This window comes from Callorhinus ursinus, unplaced genomic scaffold (genome assembly GCF_003265705.2).
Source record: "Callorhinus ursinus isolate GAN/ISIS: 27379988/994484 unplaced genomic scaffold, GSC_fseal_2.0 scaffold34, whole genome shotgun sequence".
NCBI lineage: Eukaryota > Metazoa > Chordata > Mammalia > Carnivora > Otariidae > Callorhinus > Callorhinus ursinus.
Window position 1 is genome coordinate 10,883,082 of NW_027397096.1, and position 19,632 is coordinate 10,902,713.

Below are 19,632 nucleotides of genomic sequence, written 5' to 3' on the forward strand. Positions count from 1 at the left end.
ATTTAAAAATTCACACTGCTTCCTTAATTAACATATTAAGGACTAAAGTCACTTTTTAAGTTCATCATCTTTTTCTACTGAGATTCCAAAAATACCTCCCCTTACTTTTCAAAGATATATCATTACCTTTACTTTAAAGGAAAACACTGATTAACTAGGGAATGAAGTTCTCCCTCCATCCACAATTGGCAGCCTAAACGGTTCCTGTGGCTCTTCTTATAGAGATACTGACGTTAAAATAATGCAGTTGTGCCTCAAAACATTAATTTCAGAATCTCATCAAGAGTAGGTGACCCTCTTCACCCAAATTTAAGGCTGAAGCTCTCCACGGGATTTTAAGAAAGGCCTCACAAGGGCCATCACTTTATTTATAAATCCAATCATTTAACTTATTTCCCTGAAGCTATAAAATACAACTCCATTCTGAGTCTACCTACTCACTAAAACTAAATTCAAGCTTTAAATAAATAAATAAATAAATTCAAACTTCAAAACTACCTGCACAGACCTATAACTTCCATCTTATTTAAAATGTAGCATTTCTCCTTCAGCAAATGACTCTGTACTCTGCAAATATGAATTATACTAATAAATTCTCTCCCTTTCCCAAATACACACAAAAGCTGATGAAATCCATCTACTGACCTGCCTATCTCAGAGAGATGGCTAAAATAAACCACAAGCTGATGTTGAAACTGCTCCAAAACTGAGCTTAAATGAGGTTCACTTATCCTTTTGAGATTCGGTATGAGAAACTATAAAGACTTCCTTTCCTAAGAAAATACCCGCAATTAATTAAAGATAAAAGTACTTATTAGCTCCTGGGGCGCCTGGGTGGCTCAGTTGGTTAAGCAACTCCCTTCAGCTCGGGTCATGATCCTGGAGTCCCGGGATCGAGTCCCGCATCGGGCTCCCTGCTCGGCGGGGAGTCTGCTTCTCCCTCTGACCCTCCCCCCTCTCATGTTCTCTCTCTCTATCTCATTCTCTCTCTCAAATAAATAAATAAAATCTTAAAAAAAAAGTACTTATTAGCTCCTTATTATACTTCACAATTTACACATTACACTTACTAATCAATATCCACATGCTAATAGTACCCATCCTCACTTAAAATAAACCAACTTCAGTAAGTAAGTAAGGGCAAAAAAAGCTAGTATCATCACTAAAAGCATTTATAGAATTTATGTGTTTTAATACCGTGCTAGATTTTACACACAAAACGGCTTTAACTACAATGAAACTGAAACTTGAAACTATAACTGTGGACTTTACAATTTAACATTAAGATTGTTCTTGTAAAATAATTACCTTAATTATTCTACCAGTGATTAATCTTAACAGAGAGTCCAGGGCGCCTGGGTGGCTCAGTCAGTTAGGCGACTGCCTTCGGCTCAGGTCATGATCCTGGAGACCCGGAATCGAGTCCCGCATCGGGCTCCCTGCTCAGCAGGGAATCTGCTTCTCCCTCTGACCTTCTTCCCTCTCATGCTCTCTATCTCTCATTCTCTCTCTCTCAAATAAATAAATAAAATCTTTAAAAAAAAAAAAAAAAAAAACAGAGAGTCCAAAGGACAGAGGAAGATTCTTGAAGCAGTTTTGGGCAAAATGAAATTTATGAGATATTCACATAAAAATGATGTTGCAAGGAGTTCCACTTCCACCTTAGATGTAAAAGGTCTGAAAAGGTGCTATTTCTAACCTAAAAACCAGAAAAAGCCAAATAAACTACAATGTTACAACATTTCTTGAGCCTATAAGAGGCAATCAAGTAGCCTGACATCCCAGAAAGGACAGATTCCTCCAAAACACGGGATGCATGAACTGCCTCTCCAATAGCAGAACACGGGAAGAAGACGCAGCTGCTATGCACGCAAGTAAGGAAAAAAATCAACTAAAATTTTAAAAAATCTATTTTCTGTTTCTATAGATTGGCTATTTTGACCATTTCATACAAATGGGATAAAAAAATGGGTCTTTTGTGTTTTAGCTTCTTTGACTTAGCATGTTTTTGCAGGTTCTTCTATGCACATATCAAAAAACTTCATTCCTTTTTTTTCATTCCTTTTTATTAACAAATAATATTCCATTGTGTGGATTCTACATTTTTGTTCAGCTGATAGACATTTGCCTTGCACAATGAAAACTATAGAACGTTAAAAAAATTAAAAATCTGAATGTGAAAACTTCCTAATTTCATTAAGTCAGAAGCCTTAAAATATTACTCCCCACACCAATCTACAGATTCAATGCAACCCCTATCAAAATCCCAGATGCCTTTTTTGCATAAACTGACAAGATGATCCTAAAATTCATCTGTGAATACAAGGGACCTAGAATAGCACAACAACTTGAAAAAGAAGGTCAAAGTTAGAAGAATAACATGTTTTGGGTGCACCGGGTTAGTTCAGTCAGTTAAGCATCTGACTTTGGCTCAGGTCATGATCTCAGGGTCCTGGGATTGAGCCCCGCATCGGGCTCCCTGCTCAGCAGGGAGTCTGCTTGTCCCTCTGCTTCTCTCCCTATTCATGCTCATGCTCTCTCTCTTTCTCTCTCACTCTCTCAAATAAAAAAATAAAATCTTAAAAAAAAAGAGGAATAACATGTTTGGACTTCAAATCTTAAAACCAGAGTAATCAAGACAATGTGATACTGATGCAAGTAGACACAGATATCAATGGAACAGAATGGAGAATCCAAAAATAAAACTATGTTTATGGCCAACTGACTTTCAACAATTTTAACAACAGTGACAAGACAATTCAATGGGGAAAGAATAGTCTTTTTGACAAATGGTTCCACAACAACTGGAGAACTACTTGCAAAAGAATGAAGTTGGACTCCTTATCCCATACACAAAAATAATACAAAATAGATGAGACCTAAATTTAAAAGCCAAAACTCTTAAAGGAAAACAGAAGAGTAAATCTTTAAGACCTTGGGTTAGGCAATGATTTCTTTTCTTTTTTTTTGGCAATGATTTCTTAGATACGATACCTAAAACACAATGATAAAAGGAAAAACAGGTAAACTGGACTTCACCAAAATTTTAAGTTTTGTGTTTCAAAGGGTACCATCAAAAGAAAGTAAAAAGACAACCTACAGAATGGGACGGTATATTTGCAAATATGTATCTTATAAGGCACTTGTATCTAGAATACATAAAGAACTCTTACAACTCAATGTACACATGTAAATCTTTATATATGGTCCAAAGAGACAAGTGAGATAGTCTGACTTAATTTATTCCCAGTACCACGAACTACACTGAGCCTGACAGTTTTGACTTTAAGAAAGGAGGTGAAGGGAGAGAAAGGCTGAAGGCAGTATATATTTGAATTTGGAATATTTTAATTATTATGGACTCAGAGGACCCTTCCTCAACTGCCAACTTACAGTATCTCGTAAATTGCTAGTTATATACTAAAATAAAATAAATTCCAAAATTTTATATACAAGCATTTAAGACAAAAAGATTGAAAGAAATAGGAAGATGAACTCACAATGAAACAGAAAATCCAATAAATAGTATTAAGAAAAAAGTTAACTCTGTCATAAATCCGAAACAATGACAGAGATATGTAATTTTACCAAAAAAAATATATTTAAGAGAATTAACGCAAAATACACCCCCACAAAACAAAGATAAAAATTAAAAATGTAAACTGTATATTACATAAACCACAGGTTCAAAAGCACACAGCCCATGTTAGAAGCAAAAACTGTCACTAATTAAGAATGGTGAATTACAGTTCTTTGTAACATAATAAGCTTAAAATTCCTGTAATTTTCAGTGTTTTATTAACATTTTCAGTGTTAGATTCATATCAACTTAGGACATTTTAACTCTACCTAAAATTTTTAGTAGAAATTAAGCAAGTCTTTACAGGTTCCAATAAGCTAGTGTTTCATCTACAACATTTAATTTTATAGAATTAATTTAATTTGGTTTTGCTATATGGAAAGGTTTTCTTTAACACAAAATTTGTAAAACATACTCCCAACATAAAATGTATACATCAGAGTAATGAAGTTTATAAGAATAAGAAGTCAGTCATACAAATGGTCCCATGGTTACAGTCAGTGGCTATTAAAGCTCAGAAGAATAAAAGCAGCAAACCGCAGATCTGTGTTACTCCCATTTGGCCTCTAAAAACACAGCCATATTGACATCTAAAATAAGACCTATTTACCTATTCAGCAAGAAAAATAACTGTAGGGAAGATTACACATGTTAAGACCAGAAAGCTCCTCAAGAATTCAGGCTGGTGGATAACCATCTCAAAGGAAAACCTAGAATATAAAGATTACCTCAGCAACTTTGGGAGGCACTCCATCCCCAAGCACTTCCCTGATGAAGCAGTGCTGGCCCATATAGTATGAGAGCCCACAGGTCCTCTTAAAGGCATCTTTCAGTCGTTTCAGCTCTACATCTGTAACTGCAATTCAGAAATTGAAGAGGGTAAGAAACCAGAAGAGAAAAGAAGTCTCTCGAAATCTTCATTTTTTAAAAATAAGTGTTGGCAAGAATGTGGAGAAAGGGAACCCTTGTGCATTGTTGGTGGGAACGTAAATTGGTGCAGCCACAATGGAACATTTTGGAGGTTCCTCAAAAAATTAAAAACAGAAATACCATATGATTCAGCAATCTACTTCTGAGTATTCCCCCCCTACACACACTTCTGAGTATTTCTCCAAAGAAAACAAAAACACTAATTTCAAAAGACAGATGCACCCCTATGTTCACTGCGGCATTATGTACAATAGCCAAATTATGGAAGCAACCTAAGTGTCCATTAATAAATAAATGGGTATAGGGCACCCAGGTGGCTCAGTTGGTTGAGCATCCGACTCTTGATTTTGGTTCAGGTCATGATCTCAGGGTCCTGAGATCAAGCCCCGTGTCAGGCTCCGTGCTCAGTGTGGAATCTGCTTGAGATTCTCTCTCTCCCTCTGCTTCTCCCCCCAGTCACGCTCGTGTGTGCACGCTTTCGCTCTCTCTCTCAAAATAAATAAATATTTAAAAAATAATGAATGGATAAAGATATGTGTATATATATACACACACACATATATATGTAATACAGAATATTACTCAGACATGAAAAAGAACAAAATCTTGCCATTTGCAACAATTTGGATGGACCTAGAGGGCATTATTCTAAATGAAATAAGTCTGACAGGGAAAGACAAATACTGTATGATTTCACATACATGTGGAATCTTAAAAACAAAACAAAACAGAAACAGACTCATAAATACAAAGAACAAACTGGTGGTTGACAGAGGAGAGACAGATGAGGGGATGGATAAAATAGGTAAAGGGGATGAAGAGTACAAACTTTCCAGTTATAAAATAAATAAGTCACGGGGATGTAAAGAGCAGCATTGGGAATATAAATATTGTATTAACCTTGTATGACAACCATTCATAATGTATATAAATCACTATGTTGTATACCTGAAACTAATATTACATTGTATACCAACTATACTTCAACTTCCTTTGGGATGAAAATTATATTATTTATACTCCTTGAGCACTTATCTATCCATGTGGAGGACAGTCTCCAAGCTTAGCTTAGATTTTGTCATCGTTTACAAAGAAAGTAATCTATAAATTATTCTAACAACCTAGTATTTTTAGACACCCACCATCAAAAAAAATTACTGAGTCGTTACTTTAGGTGTTTTGAAGACCTTTTTTCACCAATTAGAACAATATCTGCCTATAAGGAGAAGAAAAATACTCTTTAATATTACGTAGTCAGTTCAAGGATCATAACGGAGGCACAAAAAAGGTAGGTACCTTTAGCGGATGCTGGGAGCAAGAGAAGACTGTGGACAGAGAGGATGATTACATAAAAATGTAAAGGCTAACTAAAGCAAAAGAGACAAGGGCATGCCAGGCAGAAATGACAGTTCATTATAAAGTACAATAATGAATGGAGTGTATGGAACTATATGTTATTAGAACAAAATAAACAAGGCAGGGAGTAGTAAATGATAAACCTAGGGTGGCAGTCATTTGACCAAGTCGTAGAAATTTTGCTCTGTCATAATAAAGAAGGGATATAGTCAGACACAATTCAGATACAAATTCCAGGCAGACAGGAAACAGGACCCAGTCAGATACAATTCAGATAGTTCATTCTACCAGTAGTGGAATATGAGAATAAGGAATATGGAATAGGAGAAGCAAAAAGTAGACTAATACAAGAAGAAAAGGAAAAGCTAAATCTGGGAAATGTCTAGAAGAAAAGTCAGTAGAACTTGGAGCCTGACTGAGAAACAATCTAGGATAATATTCAGGATTCTAGTCAGGGAAACATGGTATTATCATGTAGAAAGGGAATGTAAGAAAAAGATAAGTGAGGAAGAAAAGATGATAAACTCTAGTAAGGATATACTGCATATGAAAAACCTTGGGGAAATTCAGTGCGTTTTTACAATGATGAGTGTAAAGCTTAGGAGAGGTTTGAAGAGAATCATCAGCATAGAGGTGGCAATTAAAACCATATATAAGCACAGTGAATCAGAGAAAAAAACTGTAAGAAACCAATGCTTACAGGATCTGCAGACAAAGAAAAAATACTCTAAGAATATTGATAAGGAACAGTTATAACAGGAAAAACAAGAAAGTATAGTCTCCAAAGGACAAGGAAAAGGGATTGGTCTACAGTCTCGCATAAGGTAGAAAGACCAACAAGATAAGGACTGAAGAGTCCCTGGCACGTATATTATCATTCAATAAATGTTCATAGTAGGGAGAGAAACATGGGTTTGACAATTTGTAGGGCAATGATAAAACAATAACAACTAATACTTGAATAAGTAGCTAGAGGAAAGTGTGAATACTACATGCTTAATTCATTAAAATTTGGAGTCATACTATTAATATCCTCAAAATACTCATTTTTTTCCTTAAAGAATACAAAAGTGAGGGGTGCCTGGATGGCTCAGTCGGTTAGACCTTGGACTCTTGATTTCAGCTTGGGTCGTATCTTGGGGTCAGGACATCAGGCCCCGTGTCAGGTGGAGGCTGCTTGAGATACCCTCCCTCTCCTTCTGCCCCGCCCCCCATGTGTGCACTCTCTCTCTTAAAAAAAAAAAAAAAAAAGGAATGCAAAAGTGAAAAATAGAACAAAGCTCATCTCATACTACAGTAATGGAAAAGAAATTACTTCAGCTACTGGAATACATATTTCTTCAAGATGCCCAATTTTCATTAACAACTTTACTAACAAATTAGAAGGCTGACAGTCCAGCGGAAGAGACAAGAAAATCAATCATTGGGATATAAAATGATAATCTCGAGATACGTTCGTTAGATTACTCCTTTCTGCCTGTGGACGCCGCAGAGTAAGCATCGTTAAAGTCTCCCCTCCCACCACCGTCATGTCTAAGTCAGAGTCTCCCAAAGAGCCTGAACAGCTGAGGAAGCTCTTCATCGGAGGTTTGAGCTTTGAAACAACCGATGAGAGTCTGAGGAGCCATTGTGAGCAATGGGGAACGCTTACGGACTGTGTGGTAATGAGAGATCCAAACACCAAGCGCTCCAGAGGCTTTGGGTTTGTCACGTATGCCACTGTGGAGGAGGTGGATGCAGCCATGAACGCAAGGCCACACAAGGTGGATGGAAGAGTTGTGGAACCAAAGAGGGCTGTCTCAAGACAAGATTCTCAAAGACCTGGTGCCCACTTAACTGTGAAAAAGATTTTTGTTGGTGGCATTAAAGAAGACACTGAAGAACATCATCTAAGAGATTATTTTGAACAGTATGGGAAAGTTGAAGTGATCGAGATCATGACTGACCCAGGCAGTGGCAAAAAGAGAGGTTTTGCTTTTGTAACATTTGATGACCATGACTCTGTAGACAAGATTGTCATTCAAAAATACCACAATGCGAATGGCCACAACTGTGCAGTAAGGAAAGCCCTATCTAAGCAAGAGATGGCTAGTGCTTCATCCAGCCAAAGAGGTCGAAGTGGTTCTGGAAACTTTGGTGGTGGTCGTGGAGGTGGTTGTGGTGGGAATGACAACTTTGGTCGTGGAGGGAACTTCAGTGGTCGAGGTGGCTTTGGTGGCAGTCGAGGTGGTGGTGGATATGGTGGCAGTGGGGATGGCTGTAACGGATTTGGTAATGATGGAAGCAACTCTGGAGGTGGCAGAAGCTATAATAATTTTGGCAATTACATCAATCAATCCTCAAATTTTGGACCCAGGAAAGGAGGAAATTTTGGAGGCAGAAGCTCTGGCCCCTATGGTGGTGGAGGCCAATACTTTGCCAAACCACGAAACCAAGGTGGCTATGGTGGTTCCAGCAGCAGCAGTAGCTATTGCAGTGGCAGGACGTTTTAATTGCTGCCAGGAAACAAAGCTTAGCAGGAGAGGAGAGCCAGAGAAGTGACAGGGAAGCTACAGGTTACAAGAGATTTGTGAACTCAGCCAAGCACAGTGGTGGCAGGGCCTAGCTGCTACAGAGAAGACATGTTTTAGACAATACTCATGTGTATGGGCAAAAAACTCGAGGACTGTATTTGTGACTAATTGTACAACAGGTTATTTTAGTTTCTGTTCTGTGGAAAGTGTAAAGCATTCCAACAAAGGGTTTTAATGTAGATTTTCTTTTTTTTTTTGCACCCATGCTGTTGATTGCTAAATGTAATAGTCTGGTCCTGACGCTGAATAAATGTGCCTTTTAAAAAAAATACAAATAAAAAAATAAATAAAATGATAATCTCATACACTGTTGGTTACAGATCATTTGAAGGACTACTTGGTAGTATGTTTAAAAAATAGCAGTCTATTGACAAACTTACTCATTTATAAAATGAGAAAATATATGTAATAGGCTTTTTTTTTTAAAGATTTTATTTATTTGACAGAGAGAGAGATAGCGAGAGCAGCAACACAAGCAGGGGGAGTGGGAGAGGGAGAAGCAGGCTTCCCACTGAGTGGGAAGCCCGATGTGGGGGCTCGATCCCAGAACCCTGGGATCATGACCTGAGCCGAAGGCAGAAGCTTAATGACTGAGCCACCCAGGCGCCCCTGTAATAAGCTTTTTAAAGCATTTATAAGAAGCAAATGATGACCATCAACACAGGACAGATTGAGTAAGTTACTATATATAGTTGAAACAGAGTATCAGACACTAATATACTGCCCAGATCCACAATTACTGAAAATAAACAGCATTTTTATTTATTCAAAATAGACTAACAATTGGCTCATATGTAGACAAGGAGTACATACATTAAAAGTGTTCTCTTCTACAAGTGAAACTTTGAAAACTTTAAAAATAAAAATTTAGGAGGATTGCAATCCCAGCTGGGCCACTCCTTATCCCTGGAGCCTTCTGTAAGATGGCAGTTCGAAGAGTATGTACCTTACTGGGTGGCTGGGAGGATTCTGTTCACTAATGCAAAGTGCTCAGAACAGTGCCTGAGTTATAGGAAGCCATCTAAATGTTATTTATTATGGCTATCATCATCGTATCTGTGAGATAAGAATAGGTTCCTACAACTGTTGTGAGAAAATCATGAAATAAAATGAAATTATACCATAATACTTCCCATATGTTTCTAACAGCTTCACATACTTTTGTTTAAACTAAGGTGCCCAATGAATATAAACCATATAATAGGTTTAGGACATCCAGACATTCAATAAATGATATCTACTTTAAAAATTAAATAACAAAAATAAAATAAAAATTTAGGCAGATGGAAAATAGACTAGAATCAAGCCTAGTAAAATTTTAAAGTAGGAAAACATAACATTAATGTAGTTATTTTCATTTTAGAAAGAAAAAACAATTTCAGGTAAAAAATGGAAAACTGAACACATTTTTTAAATTTATTTATTTGTCAGAGAGAGGGAGAGTACAAGCAGGGGGGAGCCAGAGGCAGAGGAAGCAGCATGGTCCCCACTGATCCCTGACACATGGCTCGATTCCAGGACCCTGGGATCATGACCCGAGCCGAAGGCAGATGTTTAACGGACTGAGCCATCCAAGCATCCCTGAACACATATTTTTAAAAATCTCTTCTCTTGGGGCAGCTGAGTGGTTCAGTCAATTAACTGTCTGACTCTTGATTTCAGCTCGGGTCATGATCTCAGGGTCTTAAGAGCATGCCCCACATGGGGCTCCATGCTCAGTGTGGAGTCTGCTTGGCATTCTCTCCCACTCCCTCTGCCCCTCCCTCAGCTCACACTTGTACTCTTTCTCTCAAATAAATAAATAAAATCTTTAAAAAAAAAATCTCTTGGGGCGCCTGGGTGGCTCAGTCGTTAAGCGTCTGCCTTCAGCTCAGGTCATGATCCCAGGGTCCTGGGATCAAGTCCCGCATCGGGCTCCCTGCTCAGCAGGAAGCTGCTTCTCCCTCTACCACTCCCCCCTGCTTGTGTTCCCTCTCTTGCTTTCTCTCTCTGTCAAATAAATAAAAAAAATCTTTAAAAAATAATAAGAAAAAATCTCCTCTCTCTCTAGACTTCACTAAAATTACAGCAAGAATTAAAAAGGATATAAACTCACAAGGACAAAGAGAAGAGAAAACTGAGGACCTAAGAGCCAAATATTTCTGGTAACCATTAAGTGTCTTGAGGGGTGGTGACTGACCTAAGCAGACCAAAGAATTAAAACCTAAGCACTAGAAATATAAACAAGAAGCAAACTAATTTACCTGTTTTACCCTATCCAGAGCACCCCAAAAAAGGCTCAGGGACTGATGGTACCAGTTACCACCAAAGGTGCAGGTCAGGGGCGGGGTAGGTGGTAAAAGGTGAGGATAAAGAAAGACTGACTGGTTGAGAGTCTATATAAAAAGTAATTAGACTCTCAGGTCTAACCTTGAAGCATGATGTAGTCAGGCACGCCACCACTTTTACACAAACCTTTTAGATGTAGATATATATTAAAAGACCAGAGATACATTCTCTGGAGAATCTGAGGTAGAAAGGCTTCATACATGGAAATACCAGGTTTATCTGAGAGCTGTAAGAATAATGAGGTATGGGGCGCCTGGGTGGCTCAGATGGTTAAGCGTCTGCCTTTGGCTCAGGTCGTGGGATCGAGTCCCGCATCGGACTCCCTGCTCAGTGGGAAGCCTGCTTCTCCCTCTCCCACTCTCCCTGCTTGTGTTCCCTCTCTCGCTGTGTCTGTCAAATAAATAAATAAAATCTTTTTTAAAAAAAAAAGAACATATACTGTATGACTGCATTATATTAAAGTCTTAAAGAGGCAAAACTAGCTATGGTGACAAAGACAGTGGTTAACCAGTGGTGGAGTGAAGGGTGTGTGGGTAGAAATGTAGGGAACAGACTGCAAAGAAATAGGAGGGAACTCTTCTGAGGTGATGGAAATGTTTTATATATTTGCCTGGGGTGGCAATTACACAAGAGAATACATTTGTCAAAACTAATTAAACAGAATACTTAAAATCTGTGCATTGTATGTAAATTTTATTTCAATAGAGTGGACCTTTAAAAAATGAATGAACAAAGAACACCAAATATTGAGGAAGATTCCAACAAGGAAGGTAGCAAAACAAATAGGGGATAGCGGGGTGAACAAAAATAATGAAGAAAGAAAAAAAAAACTAAAACCTCCAAATACTCTTAGAGAAGGATAAAAAAAATTACATCCAAATAAGTACTATAAAATATAGTAATGAGAAAGTAACAATAATCTCTTGGACCCTTTCACAGCCAGCTATAAGAGAATGTTCTACATCAAAAGAAGGGGATATAATGTATGGTGATTAACATAATAAAAAATAAAAAAAAATAAGAGGATAAACAAAAGAAAGAAATGGGATCTAGGAAACACTGACTCCAGCATGAGAGTGGTAAAGGATGGCTGATTATGACATGACATCCCAGGATGACAGCTACACAGTAGACCTAGAGGACCGGGCCAGATCAGAAACGAAGGGCTCCAGAAAAACAGACAGCAGGACAGTAAACCAAGTGATGCATCTGACCACAGTGCAAACAGCTTTAAGAGGTATTTTACCCTCAAAAAATAAATCTCAAGGACTAGTCTTATTTTAGGTTTTTCTTAACAACCTAAAAAAGAGAAGCATTTCAAAATACAGTCGACCCTTGAACAATACAGGCTTGAACTGCATGGGTCCACTTATACGTGGACTTTTTTCAATAATGATGCTGAAAAATTTTTTGAAAATTTGCAATCTGAAAAAAACAGATGAACTGTATAGCCCAGAAACATCAAAAAAACTGAAAGGTATGTCATGAATGCATGAAATATATGTAGATACTTGTCTATTTTATCATTTACTACCATAAAATATATTTATTAGAAAAAGTTAAAATTTATCAAAACTTACACACACTTACATACATGGTACCATTCCAACCGAGAGAAATGTAAACAAATGTAAAGATGCAGTATTAAGTCATAACTGCATAAAATTAACTGTAGTACATACTGTACAACTGTTAATAATTTCATAGCCACCTCCTGTTGCTATTACAGTGAGTTCAAGTGTTAGAATGTCTGTTTAAAATGTTGTGTGATGCTAATCATTTCTGTGTGAATAGTTCATCTCTCCAGTAAATTGCATATCACAGTAAAAAGTGATCTCTCGTGGTTCTCACGTATTTTTCATGTTGAGTACAAAACCATAAGCCTTGAATAACATCAGGGGACCCATAGGAAGTGCCACTAGCGATGCCGGAAGTGCTCCCAAGAAGCAGAGAAAAGTCAAAACATTGTAAGAAAAAGCTGAATTGCCTGATATGTACCACAGACTGAGGTCTGCAGCTCTGGCTGCCCACTATTTCAAGATAAATGAATCCACTAAGGACCATTTAAAAAACTAAAAAAAAAAAAAGGGAAATTTGTGAAGCCATCACCACATCTGTACCAGCAGGAGTGAAAACCTTGTACTTTAGTGAAATACCTTCTTATCTTGTACTGAAAATGCAGCTTTTATGTGGGTGCAGGTTATTAATAAGAAAGGCATACCTATAGACTCTAATATGATTCAAGAAAAATCAAATTCATCAGATGACAACTTACAGCAAAAAGAAGATGAATGATCTAAAGCAAGCTGAAGAATTTAATGCCAGCAAAGGATGGTTTGAGAATTTGAAAAAGAGGTTTGCCTTAAAAAGTCAACAAGAAAAGCAGGTTTTGCGACCAAGAGGCAGTAGATGAATTCCCAGACGCCATTTAGAAAATCACTGGGGAGAAGGATATCTGCCTGAGCAAGTTTTTAATGCAGATGTAAGTGTCCTAGCCTGTGAAAAAAAAAATGCCACAAAGAACATTTATTAGTAAGGAAGAGAAGCAAGCACCAGGATTTAAGGTAGGAAGAGCTAGGCTAACTCTACTGTTTTGTACAAATGCAGCTGGGTTAATGATCAGGACTGCCCTTATCTCTAAAGTTGCAACCACCTGATCTTTGAAGGGAAAAGATAAACATCAGCTGCCAGTCATTGGGTTGTACAACAAGAAGTCTCTGGACAACGAGAACCAGTTTCCTAAATTGGTTCCATTAATGCTCTGTCCGTATAGTCGGAAGTACCTTGCCAGTAAGGGTCTACTTTTTAAAGTTCTTTTGATTCTCATCCTTATTAAATTTTGAACACTGGACCCTGTGGCCAGGACTGCTAATGCCACTCATACCACCCATGCCAAATGCATTCTGCACAGTTCCAGCCTCTGTATCACCATGTCCTGAGTCACAGTCTGGCAGGTGGTCATCTGAGTGGTGGAGCCACAAGGAGACATGTCCAACTGCAAGAATGTCTGGGAAATTAGGTCTTTCCCTCTAATGGATGGAGGTTGTCTCCACCCCTACCAAGACTCTTAAAAAAAAAAAAAAAGACTCTTTAAGTGTGACATCCCTTTACGTAGGAAAAGGGGTACAAATCCTGGGGGTGGACACTGCGGTTGAGGAATGGAAAAACAATGACAAATTTCAGCAGTTCTCAGACTAGAACTTTATCTGGTCCATTGTAGGCACTCAGATTTGCTTAGATGAGTGACTAGTAAATCACACTTTTCAAATGAAAAAATATTTTTGATATTGAACAATGCCCCTGACCACCCAGAACCCCATGACTGCAACACCAAAGGTGTCAAAGTGATCTACTTGCACCTAAACATAATGTCTCTAATTCAACCTCTAGATCAGGGGCTCAGGTCATAAGAAGCCTTAAAGGTCATTACATGTGGTACTCTATGGAAGGGACTGTCAATGCTATGGAAGAGAACCCCAATAAGAGAGAACATCATGAGGCTCTGGAAAGATTACACCACTGAATATGCCATCACTGTTAATAGAAAAAGCAGTGAAAGCCATCAAAGCCTGAAACAATAAATTCCTGCTGGAGAAAACTGTGTCCAAATGTTATGCATGCCTTCACAAGATGTACAACAGAGTCAATCAAGGAAAACACAAAAGAGATTCTAGATATGGCCAAAAAAAAAAAAAAAAAGTGGGGGATTAGAGAGTTTCAAGATAGGGATCTTGGAGAAATTCAAGAGCTAATAGACACACCAGAAGGCAGAACTTGATGGGGACATGATGGAGATAAGTGTTTCCAAACCAGTGCCAGATGATGAGAAAGAAGATATAAAAGACGCAGTGCCAGCTACTGGGTATTCACCCCAAAGATACAAATGTAGGGATCCAAAGGGGTACGTGCACCCCAATGTTTATAGCAGCAATGTCCACAATAGCCAAACTGTGGAAAGAGTCAAGATGTCCATCGACAGATGAATGGCTAAAGAAGATGTGGTATATATACAGAATGGAATATTATGCAGCCATCAAAAGGAATGAGATCTTGCCATTTGCAATGACGTGGATGGAACCGGAGGGTGTTATGCTGAGTGAAATAAGTCAATCAGAGAAAGAAAAGTATCATATGACCTCACTGATATGAGGAATTCCTAATCTCAGGAAACAAACTGAGGGTTGCTGGAGTTGGGGGGTGGATGGGAGGGATGGGGTGGCTGGGTGATAGGTACTGGGGAGGGTATGTGCTATGGTGAGTGCTGTGAATTGTGCAATACTGCTGAATCACAGATCTGTACTTCTGAAACAAATAATGCAATGTATGTTAAGAAAAAAAGAAGAAGAAGATAGCAGGAGGGGAAGAATGAAGGGGAGGAAATCAGAGGGGAAGACGAAGCATGAGAGACAATGGACTCTGAAAAACAAACTGAGGGTTCTAGAGGGGAGGGGGGTGGGGGGATGGGTTAGCCTGGTGATGGGTATTAAGGAGGGCACATTCTGCGTGGAGCACTGGGTGTTATACACAAACAATGAATCATGGAACACTACATCCAAAACTAATGATGTAATGTATGGTGATTAACATAACAATAAAAAATTTTAAAAAAAATTAAAAGAAGCAGTGCCAGAAAACAAATTGACATTAGACAATTTAGCAGAAAGATTTCAATTAGTCAAGCCTGTTTTGAATTCTTTTATGACCTGGACCCTTCTATGATATGGGCACTAAAACTAAAGCAAATGGTGGAAGAAGGATTGGTACTATATCATGCTGACATCTCTATGTGATGTTTTTAGAAAAACAAAAAAAGCAAAAAAGTCAGGCAGAAATTAGAATGTATTTCCATAAAGTTATACCGAGTGTGCTTGCCTCTTCTGCCTCCTATCCCACGTCCTCTGCCTCTGCCACCCGAGACAGCAAGACAAGCCCTCCTCTTCCTCCTCCTCAGCCAACTCAATAAGACAATGAGGAAGACCTTTATGACAATCCACTTCTACTTAATGAATAGCAAATAATTATATGGCAAAGTTAAAAAGCTTATCTCTTGTGTATGTGTGTGTCTTTGTGTGAACATCTATTAAGTGTATGGCAAGAACTGTAGACGTTTTTGTGTCATCATCATCTAACTATTCCTCATGTGGAACACCAGTGGACAGCCTACCTTTATGTATGCATGAAGTGAATGATATTCCATATAAAATAAATAATGCATTAGTTTTCTTACTGTTTTATAATTATTCTTTCAAAGAACTGTATTACTGGTACAGTATGCCTCTCTCATAATTGGAGACACTGCATTATCAGACTACGATCGCAGGTATTTTTTTAATGTGACAATGTAATTTGAAAAGGACTACAGGGGTGCCTGGGTGGCTCAGTCGTTAAGCGTCTGCCTTCAGCTCAGGTCATGATCCCAGGACCCTGGGATCAAGCCCCACATCGGGCTCCTTGCTCCGCGGGAAGCCTGCTTCTCCCTCTCCCACTCCTCCTGCTTGTGTTCCCTCTCTCGCTGTGTCTCTCTGTCATATAAATACATAAAATCTTTAAAGAAAAGAAAAGAAAAGGATTACAATAATGTATGCCATGAAAACTGTATAATGATTCATTCATAAGATGAATTCATTAGACTAGGCTAATGTGAAACAAATGGATCAATAACACCAGGCTACCATAAAGCAATCATATTGCTGCTGCTTTATTATCAAATCATGAATTGTTAAGCCTATAAATAAATACGAATTTCTTGTTCACACTATCTTTTCATTTTTGATGCCTGTTAGTAATACATATAACATCTACAATCTTTTATATTATATATGATAATACTGATGTAGGTACTCACAGATGATTCATCTTGTAAACATATGACACAAACTTACGATCTCAATAAAAATAGTACAGTGTTATAAATGTATTTCGTCTTCCTTGTGATTAATAACATTTTCTCTAGCTTACTTTAAGAATACAGTATATAATACACATATAAGATATGTGTTAATTGAATGTTTATGTAAACAGTAAAGCTTCCAGTCAATAGCAGGCTATTAACTGTTAAGATTTTGGGGAATCACGGGCACCTGGCTGGCTCAGTCGGTAGAGTTTGATCTCTAGACCCTTGATCTCGGGGTCGTGTCTTGAGTTCAACCCTCATGTTGGGCAAAGAGATTACTTAAAAAAAATTTTTTTTTGAGAATCAAGAGTTTTCTGTGAATTTCTGACTGCCCAGGGGGTCGGTGCCCCTAACCCTCAAGGGTCAAGGGTCAACTGTACACCTGTAACATAAACCACCCAGAATCTTATTGAAAGCTATAAGGACAGAACCATAATCCCTCCTCAAACAGGAAGTGTGAACAGAAGACAACAACAAGGAAGCACCAAAGGTAAAGAAAGAAGGGCAAAATTTTTTTTCTCATATCAAAACAGATTTTCAGGGAAATTTAACACAAATCTCATCCAACAGAAAGCCTTGGTGACTTCAAGACATCTGTTTTTAAAATATTCAATTGGTGAGAATTAGCAATTCACAATCAAATATCAAGATCTGGTAAGAAAAAGAAAGTACTTGATAATCACTTTCTGATTGTAGCACAAAAGAAGTAAAAGCAATTACACAGAAAGGGCCGATACTGGACCAGAGATAAAACAAAGATTATGGTATTCACTACTGAAATAGAATCCTTTCAGTAAGACCATCCTGAAATGCAAAACATAAAAATTAAAATATTATAAGCTACTGAGCCCTGGGCGGCTCAGTCGGTTTAAGCGACTGCCTTCGGCTCAGGTCATGATCCTGGAGTCCCGGGATCGAGTTCCACATCGGGCTCCCTGCTCGGCAGGGAGTCTGCTTCTCCCTCTGACCCTCTTCCCTCTCGCGCTCTCTCTCTCTCATTCTCTCTCAAATAAATAAATAAAAATCTTTAAAATAAAAAAAAAATATTACAAGCTATTGAGCCCTTACTTATCATATGCCCAAACACTGTGCTATGCAATGGAGAACACAAACCTATATAATAATCAACTCGACCTTCAAGAGACAGACTCATGAATAAATAATGACAATATAGTAAATATAAAAGACATAGCTGGGCACAGAGGAAGAACACCTAAAAAGAGAGGAAGAGTGCTCTAAAACTACATTACTAAACACAACTTACAGTAAAACAGACAACTACCTGCATCTAGTGATTACTTCCATATACTTATGGAATATACTTATTGTGAGTTCTTCTTACATTTGATCATGTATAGCATGACATTCTAAAAACCTATCTGACCTATAATAAACCTAATATAGCAACTTATCAACATAAACAACCTAATCACCAGTTATAATCATGTTTTTAAGAGAAAATTGCAGTATTCTGTGATAAGATTTACAGGTTGGTATAACTAATGTGGCTGGATTTGAGTTAGTTGTCATGAGAAGGAGAAGAGATGGGGCGCCTGGGTGGCTCAGTCGTTAAGCGTCTGCTTTCAGCTCAGGTCATGATCCCGGGGTCCTGGGATCGAGCCCCACATCAGGCTCCCTGTTCCGCGGGAAGCCTGCTTCTCCCTCTCCCGCTCCCTCTGCTTGTGTTCCCTCTCTCGCTGCGTCTCTGTCAAATAAATAAATAAAATCTTTTAAAAAAAGAGAGAGAGAAGAAGAGATAACTAACTTCTGGAATTCCCCATGTGCTTTCAGGCCATCAACCTTCTCATCTGGATGGGAAAATGAAAAGCCCTCAGACATGGACAATAGGGCTAGCCACAGATTTGTGCTTCCTGGTTTTCCCATCCCAGATTTTCCCATCCTTTCTCATCATTTGGTTTTCTGAGCAGGGCAAAGGAAACGGTGTACTTTGATGCGCTAAAAGGAGGATGCTGAATTTACTCCAGGCAGCAGTCTATGTCCCGCTGAAGGACTACATAATCAGGGCAGTGGGTGCTAACGAGAAACTTGTGCTTCTTCAATACTCTCCACTATTTCCGAACCACATTTCATCTGATCTTTACCGACACTATCAATACGAATTATCTAAATAAATGAAAATACATGCATAATTCCAACTGAAAAGGCCAGAAACATTAGACATCTCCCTCACACCTGACTGTTCTCAGATCGGACACTAGAAAGAAAAGCTGTATGAATAAAAATATTCTGTGGCTCCTTTGCTAAGAAAGAAAAGTTCAAGCATAACAGGAATTACTGGAGATAGTAAAGAGTGATAGTGCAAAGCTCAAAAACAAATACCTACAGGGAGGAGGAGGGCAATCTAAGTGAGGAATCCCTGCCAACCCAGCTACCACCTAACAATGGAACAAAGGGGAAGGAAGAAAAAGAAAGAAGAGGAAGAAGGGAAATATCAAGAAGAAGGAAACTTCTGTAGCTCTTGACAGACAACTTAAGGGAAGAGCATTGTCATTCACTACAAAGAACGTATCCAAGCAACTGTATTAGATTTGAGCATGAGTGCTGTTTTACCTAAAGCCAAGTAAGTCATATTACCGTGAGTATTCATCAACATTATAATATATAAAAAGTCATTAACATTCTATAAAATTATAAACAAAATCATCTTTCATAAAACAAATTTTGCTATCAACATTACATGAAAGAAGTCAGGAGTCACTTGGTATTAATAGATCAAAGTTTCAATCTGGTGAGATGGCTATATTCACTGGTTACAGGTTACACAAAATATGGTACTTACTCAAAGCATGGATACGTTCACTTGCTATACTTTATCTACAAAAGGTCCTAATCACACAAAAGCCCCTTGAACTAAAGTCACCAAGAATTCATCATGTACTCATTTTAAAAATAAGACTATTTTGTAACAGATTAAAGAATGGGGTTTCTTTGATATAACCCATACATACAAC

The 19,632-nt window shown here is 38.1% G+C and overlaps 2 protein-coding genes across 5 annotated transcripts in view; one reads left to right on the forward strand and one right to left on the reverse strand.

The window, feature by feature from the left end:
• Positions 1-19,632, reverse strand: part of USP32 (ubiquitin specific peptidase 32) — a 213,956-nt gene that overhangs the window by 144,523 nt on the left and 49,801 nt on the right. For 3 of the 4 annotated variants that reach the window (XM_025851484.2, XM_025851483.2, XM_073879500.1), the window contains exon 2: positions 4,309-4,436. The exons of the other annotated variant lie outside the window; for it this stretch is intronic. In XM_025851484.2, coding sequence (XP_025707269.1) covers positions 4,309-4,436 — 128 coding nt within the window. The remainder of the gene's footprint in view (positions 1-4,308; positions 4,437-19,632) is intronic. 4 annotated transcript variants of the gene reach the window in all.
• On the forward strand, positions 7,342-8,644 carry LOC112808383 (heterogeneous nuclear ribonucleoprotein A1-like). The gene has a single exon (XM_025851485.2). The coding sequence runs from the start codon at positions 7,396-7,398 to the stop codon at positions 8,356-8,358; it is 963 nt and encodes a 320-aa protein (XP_025707270.1). The 5' UTR covers positions 7,342-7,395; the 3' UTR covers positions 8,359-8,644.

Excerpts from the sequence above, each read along its gene's own strand:
- LOC112808383 (XM_025851485.2), top strand. The coding sequence starts at position 7,396 with ATGTCTAAGTCAGAGTCTCCCAAAGAGCCTGAACAGCTGAGGAAGCTC.